An 11,980-nucleotide genomic window follows, 5' to 3' on the forward strand; every position below is an offset into this window, starting at 1 on the left:
GAAAAAAACATTGATTCACAGTTCCAGTTCTTTATGCATTTATTGGTTGCTTCCTGTATGCACCCTGACAGGAGATCAAACCTTGCTGTATCAGGATAACACTCTAAGCAACTGAGCTACCTGGTCAGGGCTCATATATGTATTTTCAATGAAGGAAAGAAAAAGGCAGGACAGATGGGAGGGAGAGGATGAGAGATGGAGTGATGGAGTGAAGAGGAAAATCCCATTGACATCCCATAATAAGGGTGCAGAGAAGCCCCGAATGCCCGTCCCCTCTAAAATGATCTCCCACCCATCCTGAGCTCTTCTTTCCAATGAGGCCTCTCTAAAAATTCCATTCTCCTTCCACACCTTAGTTGTCTCAGAAATAAGTTCCCTCAGGTGGGAACTCCTCACATCACCTCACCCCTCCCAGGAACAATGAGGCCAGGCTGGGATGCCGCTGGGGAGGGACTAGCATGCTCTCTGAGGACAGGTAGGAAAAGCCCAGGTAGGGTGTGGGTGCAGGCAGGAAAGCCCCTGAAGCTGAGAGCCCTAAGAATCAACAGGATTCTGAAGGTGATTGTCAAGGGTGGAAGGAGGCGGCATCTGGCGCTCTGCCTAGGCTTCGCTGGGGCCCTCCTGGACGTCGGTCACCATGCTGTTGGCCTGGAGCAGGAAGGCAGTGTGGGCCATGTCAGCTTCCTCCTTGGAGGACTGTAAGGGCAACGGGAGAGGGGTCAGTGTTTACAGGGTTGGCTCAGTGGGTGGGGGTCGGAAGGAGAGGATACACTAAGTATCCTAACTCCATCCTCGTGGCCCCGGCAACCCAGGCCTGTGTTGACCAGGCTGTTCTGATTCCAGCCCCCATATTTACCAAGAGGGACTAATTTTGAGAAACGGAAAGTTGCAGCTTCTAAAAATATTTCCCTCTGTCTCACTACCTCCTTCCGACACGTGGAGTGGAACCCTCTGTTGCTTGGGCCTGTCCCCGGAAGCTCTGCCCACACAGTTCACAAAGGCAAGGGCCCTAGGCTGGTGTCGGCCACAGGGCTTCAGGCTATTCTTTGTCCACCAGCCCAGAGACCCAACACAAGGCTCGAGAGGAAGGCTGTCTCCAGAACTGGCTCATTCCCCTAACTGTTCCAAATGCTGGGGTCTGCTTCTGTGAGGGGGAGTAGATCTGATCAATACATCCCCTTGGGATTACAGAGGCATGCAGGGAGGGTGATAGGTGACCCAAAGGCAGGAGTCACCTGATAAGATTTCAAGTGAAGGAACACTTGGTTGGGGTGGGGAGGGACATCTACTATCTACCAAATTGCCCATCACCAGCAAGTGTCTTTCCGTCTCAGGCAAAAAGCTGGTCCTGAGCAAACTCTCAAAGGGTGACGTGAAGTCCCTGGGCCCTGCAGCCCAGGAGGACCAGCCACCTAATCACCTGCCTAGGATATTTGACCTTCCCACCCTATGGCCGAATCTTCCGTGCACTTGTCTCCCTCCTGCACGTTTGTAGTCCACCTCCTACCTCTGCCCTGCCAATCAACGCCACGCCAGTAACATACATCTCACCCTCCTTTCTCCCGAACACTGCTGACACCACCTCCCCTGCTCTGACATCAGCCCCACTTTGAGGTCGTTTTTCCTGATGTCCAACTGCAGTCCCTCATGTCATATTTCCTTGTCACCCAAGGGAGGTGTCCTTCTCCCTTCTCACCCTTACCCTCTTGGCCTTCTTGGGCTCTTCAGTCTCCACAGTGTCCTCGGTGGTGGTCATGAACTCTGTGTGAAAAGAAGGGGGTGAATTAGCCCTCACTAGCCTCATATTCCCACCTGACACAGAGTCGGCTCTAATTCTTCTGGGGGTCAGGTATCCTCTTGAGTGAGGGACGTACCATCTTTTCCTCCAAGAGATGTCTCCTGAGTGACCGGGGAGGCTCCCATGTTGTCATTGGCTCCAAAATCCCTGGAGTTCTCAAAATCCGACATGCTAATGTCTGTCCTGTAGCTTCCTATTGAAACCCGGTCTGTTGGGGAGAAAAAAGAGTTGGTGTAGGGATGGGGCTGGGGACAGACGGGAGCAGGACATGCTGCTTCTTTCAGAGGGAGCCCATGGGAAGCTGGGGGTCGGGGGCAGGGTCTCTGGTTGCTCATCTTTGACTATGACCCAAAGCAGACTGGCAATGTTCTGAGTCTCCTTCCCAGTCCCTTTCCATGAACAACCAACGCTCGACAATCCCTGTTTGTCACTCTGTGACCTTTCAATGAGTAGAACCTTGTTTTGTCCTCTCTTCAGCCCTTTGAGGTAGAATTATGAGCCCTATCTTGAGCTATGAGGCATGAAATGGTGACACCCAAAGTCACGCATCCGATTAGTTCTCAAACTAGGCTGGACGTGTGGTTCCTCAGCGCCCGCTCTCCTCTTTGGCTGCCCTGTCTCTGAACTGAGACCTGAACAATCGGGATGGACTTCCAGAGACATCGTTTGGACAGCAGCACTTAATGTCAGTTTTGATACCTGTGGGTTTATCTTTCTCGGCCCTGCTTCCCAGAACCCTTTCTTGAGCTTATGAAAGAGCAGGGACCATGGCAAACCCGCCTCCCGACAAGGGGCTGGAGGTGGGGGAGCAGTGAGCATCCCAGGGCTCACCAACGTTCCTCCGGTGCCGGGCTCTAACCACCGCCACCGCCATAGCCCCCAGTGCCAGCACCAGGGCCAGGGGCACCAGGGTGGAGACCAGCACGGTGGAGCTCCTTCCTTGTCCTGCAGAGCTGCAAGAAAGAGTGAGTGAGTGAGTCACTGAAGAGGAAACCTGGGCGTCCCACAATGTGCTGGCTTTGGCTAGTTCTTCCTTCCAGGTTAATCCAGTCCCTCCTCCTGATAGAACCCTCTATCTCCATTTTTCCGAGAAACCTTCCCAGACATGACATAGGCTAAGGCTGGGCCTTCTCTGCATCCCAGACCTGGGAAACTGACCTGGACGGTTAACCCTGCCCCAGCCACAGGAGAAGGGCTGAGGGCACCCCCAGCCTCTCCTGAGCACCAGCAGACGCAGTGAGGGCTGCCCCCCTACCAGGAAGCTGGCAGGCTCTCCTGCTCAGACCTGGTGGCCCAGCCTCAGGTCCTTGTTCTCTGAGTGGGGAGCCCTGAATCCTTCCTCACCTGCTGGAGTCTGCAGGCGCCTTGCTCTTGTCAGCTTCGTCTTCACTAGCCTTCGCTGCTCTGTCCTCTGCAAAAAGGCTGGGATCCGGAACAACTTTGCTCGGGATCTTCCGGACACTCGGCTCTACCACCGCCTCACCAGGAGCCGCATTCCCTCGGCTGACATCCTGGGACCCTGGAGAGAGTGGAGTGGGGCTGAATGATGGATGGCTCCTTCTTTACGTTTTCACTCCTGAGGTTAGGAAGTCTCAGGAGTGGGACTTGATTATGACTCACAGGGGCAGAGTGAGATTTCAAAGCTGTTAGGGTAGGGTCCTGGATGGCACTAAAAACAGGAGTGATGGTCTCCTCTCTCTGGTCACATATGACCTCTGTCCCATTAATACAAATTTTATTCTTAGGCTCCATATCATAGATCCAATTGTGTGTAAAGGCTGACCAACCTATCATTTGGGGACGGGGAGTTTTCACAACTTTAAAACCCTGCCCCAAACCTCCTGACTGTAGGGTGCGATAGTGCTGCCCCCTGGTGGTAGCTTGGCATTGGGTTCCTCCGCAAAGCCGACCAGCAGGACCCAGACACACTTGCCTATCTAGAGGGACCGAAAAGACCTTCATTAGGGATAAAATACTTCATGTGACATTTAAAAAAGAAGTGTAAAATGCAAACTTACTAGAAGAGGTTGCCCTAACTTTCTTTATGAGACCTCGTAGGAGAAGGTATCTGGCTATCTTTGGAGAGCAGGCTTTGACAGAGTGTACTGCATATGACAGTGACTTGGAACTTTCTCTATAAAAAGGAAGATCTCTACATAGAGAAAGGTTTTCAAATGGTCTAAAGAGGCGACTATGGGACTTGTCTTGAAGCTGAGGTTAAATGGCAAACCTGCTATTTTTTTCTGAGTTTGTGTGTTTATTTGGGACGCCCTTTCCGGAGGGCGGAGACCAGGTGGGGGCTAAATCTTCCCTGCTCCGGCCTCTTAGAGCCAAACCTGGCCCCCTACCCCCACCCTGATGGAGGAACTGTCAGGCAGGAGCCTTTCTCTGGGGTCCAGGGGGAGCAGGCCTTGCCTTGGAGACTCACCCTTCGCCTTCCTGTTGACCTCCACGTAGACAGCCGCGGTCTCTCCGAATCGGGGGCCCTCCTTCACCCCGCACCAGTACCAGCCCTCGTCGCGCGTGGTGACTTTGTTCAGGACCAGTTCGGTGAGCTGGTTGTTCTGGTCACAGTTCACGGAGGCCTGCCTGGAGCCCTGGTCTTGGCTGGGCAGGGCCTTGCAACCTTGGTTGCTCCACTTACACCAGTATTTCTCGTAGGAGAAGTATTTGCACGGCGAGTGGCAGGGCACTGTGAGAGTCTGTCCCTCCCAAGCAGTGGCTTTCTGGGGCACCTTGAGGTCTGGCTCTCCTGGAGCAGAGAGGGAAGGAAATAGGCATAGAAGTTGGCACTGGTGACGATGCTGCGGGGAAATGACTGTGGTGGGGACCTTGGTCCACAGCTCATTTCCTCTTTTGGACAGCATTATAAACGACCCCATTATATTGAATACATAAGAAATGTACTAAGGCACCCATGTGATCAGCATTGTGCACGGCCACTCCAAGTCAGTCTGTCACAGAACATAGAACCTTGCACACCGGCTTCGGTTTGCTTTCCTTGCTCTTGTTTTCTGGGCTCAGTGCAAAGAGCTGTGTTCCGCCTCAGATAGGACGTGCTAAGTGTGGTAGTCTGAAGAGTGGAGCTGAGTGCAGGGAAGGGTACTTGTTGCAGGTATGAAAGTATGACCCCTTCCCAGGAGGACTCTTTCTGAGGTCTGTCCCAGAAGCATGGCAGTGTGTGCAGTAGAAGGAAGAAGAGTTGGGGGGTGATGCTGCTGCTGACTGGAGGTGTCCTGGGCTGTCTCCCTTCCCTCTTGCCCCAGTTCAGCTCTTTTATTTATTTTTTTTAAACCCTCACATATCATAGAAGATATGTTTTTCTATTGGTTTTATAGAGAGAGAGGAAGGAGAGAGAGAGAGAGAGAGAGAGAGAGAGAGAAACATTGATGTAAGAGAGAAACGTCAGTTCTTTGCCTCCTGTACACGCCCTAACCAGGGATTGACTCTGCAACCTGGGTATGTGCCCTGACCAGGAATCAAACCTGCCACATTTTGGTCCATGGGCTGATGCTCCAGTCAACTGAGCCACCTGAGCAGGGCTTACCTTCGACGATCTGGAGCTCCACTGTGAACCACCAGTGAATATCACCGCCGGTCAGACACCAGTAGAAGCCAGCATCCTGGGTGGTGAGCTGGTTGAGTATGACTGTGTAGGTGCCATTGCCTGGCTCTTCGTGCAGGGTGAGCCTGCCTTCGTAGACTGCTTCCTGCCCCTTAACAAGCCCATTGCTGCTCACCAGCTGTGGGCAGCTATTCTGCTCATTCCAGCGACACCAGTACTTCGAGATGGTTTTGTCCTTAGGGTTGTAGGGGCAGGGCACAGCCACAGAGCCTCCTACCACACCTTTCACCACAGACGGACTACGGGGAATCGTCGTCTCTGGAAGGACAGAGATGGGGGTGGAAGAATGGAACATGGTCTGAGCAGGCTCCCTCCCTGGTCTCAGCCAGGGTGGGGAGTAAGACTCCCACAAATCACCTCTTCCTCCTCAGAAAATGAGAGAGACTTTCCTAATGTCACAGAGCCTGTCACTGGAACCACCCAACCAGATCCCGTAATCTTCACCACTAGACAGGACATCTGGTTCCCTTCCTTCATCTTATTCTGAGCAGAGACTGGAAGAAATTTATTTTTTATTTTTAAAAAATATATATTTTTATTGATTATTTTTTAGAGAGAGTTGAAAGAACAGAGAGAGAGAGAAACATCCACATATATCCATAAATCAGCTGCCTCCTGCACGCCCCCTACTGGGGATCAAGCTCCAAACCCAGGCATGTGCCATGATCAGGAATCGAACCAGGACCTCTCAGTCCGTGGGATGATGCCCAATCCACTGAGCCACACCAGCTGGTTGAGATACAAAAGGATTTAAGGACAGACTATCAGGTCCTCTCTTTGGCTTCTTGCAAAATCTCCCTCTATATAAGTTTTTGTCTGTTTATTAGCTGCCTGATGAATTTTCTCCAAATTAAAAAAAAAAACTGTACATATTTGGAACAGTATCACCTTCCATTTTTTGGCCTTAACTTTGGAATTTGGAGATTTTATGCAAATATGTGTAAAGGCTCATGAATATGGATGACACTGGATTTTTATAAATTCTAAAATAAAACCCAAAACCAATATATATATATATATATATATATATATATATATATATATATATATATATATATATAAATTATGCCACACAAATAAGCTTAATTGTTAAGGACCCTCTCAAAGAGAAGGATGGCCCTTCCCCAAGAAGCTCATGCTGAGCCTGGCTGGTGTGGCTCACTGGTTGAGCATTGACCCATGAACCAAGAGGTCGCCGGTTCAATTCCTGGTCAGGGCACATGCCCAGGTTGTGGGCCCGATCCCCAGCGTGAGGCATGCAGGAGGCGGCCAGTCAATGTTCTCTCTCATTGATGTTTCTATCTCTCTCTCTCCCTCTCCCTTTCTCTCTCTCTAAAATTAATTAAAAAAAAAAAGTTCATGCAGAGGTTCGATGAGAACCCTGGCAGAATGAAGTTGCTGAGGAATGTGGTAAGCACCCCAAGCTAAGCACCCCAAGCTGGACAGTGAAATGATGCCCAGGAAATGTGAGCCCCATATAAGTCACGTGGACAGTACTGTTGAACTGTAAGTACTGGTTTCTCGTTTCTGATGAGGGTAACTCCATGCAGAGTGCTCCAGGGTGAGAAGGAGCCGGGGTTTAAGTATTTCACCACCTTGATGCCTTGCCAAAGTAGAGCTAAGGAAACCAGATCGCATGAATAGCAATGAACTGTAAGAGATGTCGGACAGGAACATTTAGAGTCGGGGCGTTGCCTTCCTAGGGGAGCTTTGAGAGCTGGACAAGCCACCGTTTCACCCATCTGAGTGTAAGGCACGGGGAGCCATTCTGTCAGGGAGAAAGGCCAGAGGGCCCTTGCAATCCCTGCCATGGCTCTGGGACTCCATGCTACGTGCTCACCGTGGCTCTCTGAAACCCAGACGATCTACAAGTCTTGCTTCCATCAGGAACTTCACTCTCATCATTTCTATTAACCAGGGTCAGCCATCAAGATGATGACAGAGAAGAATGAAGATAACAGAGGCAGTGTTTTCTAGCTGTCCTGGACAGCTGCCCACGTAGCGTCCCATTCAGGGCTTGTCCATGAGCAAATAGTGTTGACTGACTGATGAATATTAAATAGACTCACAAGGAGAGAGCTAGGCTCTCACCTGCCTGATGGCCCCCCTTCTTCCCTCTTCCCCTCTCAAGTCTCACCTTCATTGACGAAGAGTTGCCAAGCTTGCATGGGCCAGCCTCCCTGAGGCTCACCATCAGAGTGGGCTCCACACATGTAGCTCCCTGCGTCTTCTTTCCTCAGGCCATTGATATGCACACTGAAGGAGCCCTGAACCTTGGCAACAATCAGGATCCTCCCCTCAAAGGCCTGAGCCCTCTGCCCCTGGGTGTTGATGATCATTTCACAGTCGTTCCCATTGCTCACCCGGCACAGATACAGAACTTTAGCTTGATGTTCCACCTCAGGGTCCAGGGTACAGTCAATGGACACTGAGCCCCTCAGGTCTCCATAAAGCAGCTTAGGCTCAGGCTTCATCACCTGGAGTTTAACATTGCTTTGGTCACCTCTAGTATCATCCCCAGCCTGGCAGACATATATCCCGGTATCACTGAGCTGGAGTCGGTTGATGATAAAGATGAATGCTAGTTGGCTGGTATCCTGAATAGTGAGGTGAGCTCTGTGGAAGTAGTTGGGGCTCACATACCCACTGGAGTCGATGACTAGGACACAGGACTCGCCTATCTTCTTGCACACGGACTTCTTCTCCATGGCATTCTCAGACGTGAAAGGGCAGTTGATGGTCACTGTTCTGCCCTGCTCTGCTATATAGAACTGAGTGCCACTTTGGAGCCCAGGACCTGCAGGAAGAGGGGTGGGAGGCTAGTTTTGATTTCATTTTCTTGAGACATAGGACTATTCAGTATTCCCAGTGAGGGTCATTAATGTGAGAGAGACCGGGGACCGAATCTCAACAGAGGTACATGCCCTTGACTGGAGTCGAACCCGAGACTCCTTGTTTCACAGGCCAAAGCTCTAACCACTGAGCAAAACCAGCCAGGGCTCTGCCTGCCTTTTCTATGTCTCTCAGCTCATAGACCTCCTGTCCCTCCTGCACTAAACACAAAGAGAGACGTTGTCCCCCTGATGCTCTTCGAAGCTAGGGCCTCAGGCAAACCCTAAAATGTAATAGGCCCTGAAGACCTAGAAAGGTCCATCCACCACCCCCAAGAAGGTGCCATCTGTCTCATTTTCATGTTCTGTTTTGAAAGATCCTTGCCTTTCCCACTTCATGCTGAGATACCTTTCCCCCTCAGGACCTTCTTCTTCAAGACCTCCCATGGCACCTGCGATGATTCCTCTCACTCTCCCACAGAAGCCCAAGGGTCCTCACCTGGGATGACCTCCAGGCTCACGTCAAAGAACAGGCCTTGGTTAACAAGGCCCAAACCACACTTGTAGCGCCCAGAGTCATTCTGGGTGAGACGGTCAATGCGAACCACAAACTTGTTGCTCTTTGGGTCGCTGGTGATGTTGGCTCTGCCCTCATAGTCCTTGGAGATGTAGCTGTCTGAGATGAGGGTTGTGCAACGGCCCTTGGCTCCCTGCTTGCACCAGTACTTTCGGGAGTGTCGGTTAACGGAGGTGTCTGGGTAGTAGCATGTGATGGACACTGAGCTGCCTTCCACTCTGCTCACCTCCTGGGGTCCGAAGATGGGGCTCTTCATGGAGACCACTGTGGAGACAGAGAATAGAGGCTTTCTGAGGCCGTGGGAGGTAAAGCCGCTGGGAGGATTCCAAGAGCCTACCTGGAGGAGGTGAATTTCCACCTAACACACGGGCCTTCTGTGGATTATTTACATGTCCTATAGCTAGTCAATTGCTGCTGTTGGGTAAAGGAATTGATTAATCATTATTAAATTCTAATTGTAATTTACAAATGACAACCATGTGAAGGACAATGGAATGCAAACTTATATAATGAAATCCCTCGGTTATTTAAAACAAAACCAAGAAAACACTTTTGTAGGGTGTTTCACTTGTGCATTTGCTGTCTGTTATTTTCTAAAAACACTTTGTAGACCATTTTCTTTTTTTCCAGATAAAAATATTGAGAATCAGGAAGGATACATCATTTCCCCCAAGCCCTAGTGTAACTCCTAGAGATGTTTGTTTAAGGTCAAGGTCTTCTTCTAATTCCCAGTGAAGAGCAGACCCCTGGTCTTGAAACAAGGAACAGCTGTTCTTGTTCCTGATCCGAAATCTATTTTCAGATGTGGCCTTTCCACACCACCTGTGAGATCCCTCCTCGAGGGAGTGTGCCTTCTGAGAGGGGCATCCCTGGGGATGGCCTGATCCCAGTGTCCCCAGGAACTGGCTCCCGCAGGGAGTGGGCTGGGACTGGGCAGACGCACCTGGTAGGACGGCCAGCAGGCCGGCAAGGGAGAAGAGCATCATGGTTGGTGGCGCCCTCCTGGCTCTGTGGCCCAGGCCGATTTCTTGCTTGGGTGCTGAAAGACAATAATAGCACGAGGCATGAAGCTCTTATGTCTTCCAAGTCTACGTGACCTTCGAGTTCCTGTAATGCCTGTTTGGTTTTGTATCTCCGGTAATGGACGTAAATCCCACTGAAAGGACAAAGGGCTCCACCTCTCCCACGAGAGCTCAGTCTTGTCACCCCACAGTGCTTTAGTTCCTTAAAAATTAAAGGAGGGAACCACGTTCACAAGCCTGAGCAGTAATGAGCCCCCGTAAAGATAAGGACACTGGAAGCAGCAGGGAGTCAGGAGAGCTCGCCTCGTCTCCCCTTCCTGCCTGGGCCCCAGCTGCCCTCCCAGAGACTCCCTTCCCGAGAAGAAGCCAAAGGCAATAGACCTGTTTATCTTGGTTATTTCTTTCCCTTGGGGGAATTTCCCAGCAAGGAAACCTTTTATTTCCTTATGTAGATAAAGGTATTCTGTTTCTCCAGTTCTTTGGAAAAGGAAGGGGAGCAGGTTAGGGGAGGTGGGGACAGATATGGGTGTCAGGTGGCAACATGAGGCTCTTGATCCTGGTTACACCAGGCCAATGATTAACTTCTGGAGTGGCTCCTTAGCCAAATGCCAGCGTCGGCCCCACCATGGATGTGTTCGGGGGATGCTGGCTGGGGACCCCCTGTCTGAGGAACTTGAGTTGCCATGAGAGTGGGAGCAGGTGTCAGAAGGGTGACAAGTCTGTCTCCTCTGGAACTCATGGGATGGGCTGGCTGCAGAATCCCAGGGAATCTACCACCTGCCATTTGCATCAGCCTTGGGGGCAGTGTCAGGTGGGAGGACAAACCGCCGCACACTGTTTTAGGAGCCCAAGCCAGCTGTGGCTGTCCATGGTTTGGTTTTTATTCTTACTGTTAGATAAACAAGCTTCTTAATATTTCTGTGAGACAGGAGTGGGTGTCCCCGTGGGCTGAGCTGGGGATGCTGCCTTCCTCTGGATGGGTAAAAGGGATCTGCCCTAGGTTGGAAAGTCAGGTGCCGGGTTTTCCCACGGGGGTCCAGACTTTCAGCCTAGGCTTTCTCTCACATGGGACATGTTTGGATGGCTGTGGGCATCCATGTGGCAGGAGGATACGTATGTGTATGCTTTACTCTTAGCACAGGCTTGGGCAGAGTGAAAGCATCAGGCATGCACAGCTGAAAGGCAAATCAGGCAGAGGTGATCTTGGCAGGAGACAGTCTAGTCCCAGGGGAGATGGTGGAGGGCAAGAGCACCACGCTCTCAGGAATAAGAAATCTGTGTCCAAAGCTGAACTAGAAGCACAATTTCTCTGTTAACAGATGAAAGAACTGTGGGCTTAGAGAATTCTTAGGCATCTCTTCCTCTCAAAACCAGACTTTCTCCCAAACCCAGGAGATTCAGGTCTCATGGGGCCCAGTCCCGTGGCAGCAAAAGCTGGATTTAAAGAATTTGCTTAAGAGCCCTGGCTGGCTTGGCTCAGCGGTTAGAACATCGGCCCACAGACCAAAGAGTCTTGGGTTCGATTCTGGTCAAGGGCACGTACCTCGGTTGCTGTTTGATCCCCGGTTGGGGTCCTGTGGGGGGCAACCAATCGATGTGTTTCTCTCATGTCGATGTTTCTCTCTCTCTTTCTGCCTTCCACTCTGTCTAAAAATCAATGGAAAAATATCCTCGGTAAGGATTAAAAACAACAACAACAACAAACTAAAAACAAATAATAATAAAATAAAGAGTTTGCTTAAGGAAGGAAGGAAAGAATATAAATTACATTTATTGGGCAACTACTATGCACCTGGTGCATTTCTAGCTTTTTATCTTATGTGACTTCATCTGTCCTCACAGCAGCCCAAGAGGTAGGTATTATTGTCTTTGTGTTGCAGGTGGGAAATCTAAGGGTTAGAGAGATTCTTGGTCCCAACACGCATAACAGAATTGGATTACTACCCTATTATCACTCCTTGGATGAGCAGGGGGGCCTATTGTTTTGTGATGTACATAGGCTAGGATATCATGTATAAAGGCACCTTTCTAGTCTTTAAAATAGGAGTTGTTTTTTCACTGGTGAGGCTGGGGTATTCTAGATCATTCTCTTTCTACTAAGTCACCGCTTCTGATATAGTTATTAAA

The 11,980-nt window shown here is 50.5% G+C and overlaps 1 protein-coding gene across 1 annotated transcript; it reads right to left on the bottom strand.

The window, feature by feature from the left end:
- Positions 1–600: 600 nt before the first annotated feature.
- Positions 601–9,817, bottom strand: PIGR (polymeric immunoglobulin receptor). Its single transcript, XM_036273433.1, has 10 exons — positions 9,775–9,817; positions 8,754–9,095; positions 7,561–8,220; positions 5,346–5,681; positions 4,227–4,550; positions 3,143–3,317; positions 2,630–2,751; positions 1,875–2,006; positions 1,703–1,761; positions 601–696 (listed from the first exon to the last, which is right to left on the bottom strand). Exons 1-10 carry the CDS (start codon positions 9,815–9,817, stop codon positions 601–603), a joined length of 2,289 nt encoding a protein of 762 aa, XP_036129326.1.
- Positions 9,818–11,980: the final 2,163 nt, after the last annotated feature.

The sequence above is a fragment of the Molossus molossus genome, unplaced genomic scaffold, assembly GCF_014108415.1.
Source record: "Molossus molossus isolate mMolMol1 unplaced genomic scaffold, mMolMol1.p scaffold_m16_p_20, whole genome shotgun sequence".
Classification (NCBI taxonomy): Eukaryota; Metazoa; Chordata; class Mammalia; order Chiroptera; family Molossidae; genus Molossus; species Molossus molossus.

Coding starts and splice junctions, on each gene's coding strand:
- PIGR (XM_036273433.1), bottom strand. CDS start 9,817: ATGATGCTCTTCTCCCTTGCCGGCCTGCTGGCCGTCCTACCAG. Junction 1,762..1,874: donor ATCTCTTGGAGGAAAAGATG/GTACGTCCCTCA, acceptor CTTTTCACACAG/AGTTCATGACCACCACCGAG. Junction 697..1,702: donor AGCCCAAGAAGGCCAAGAGG/GTAAGGGTGAGA, acceptor TTGCCCTTACAG/TCCTCCAAGGAGGAAGCTGA.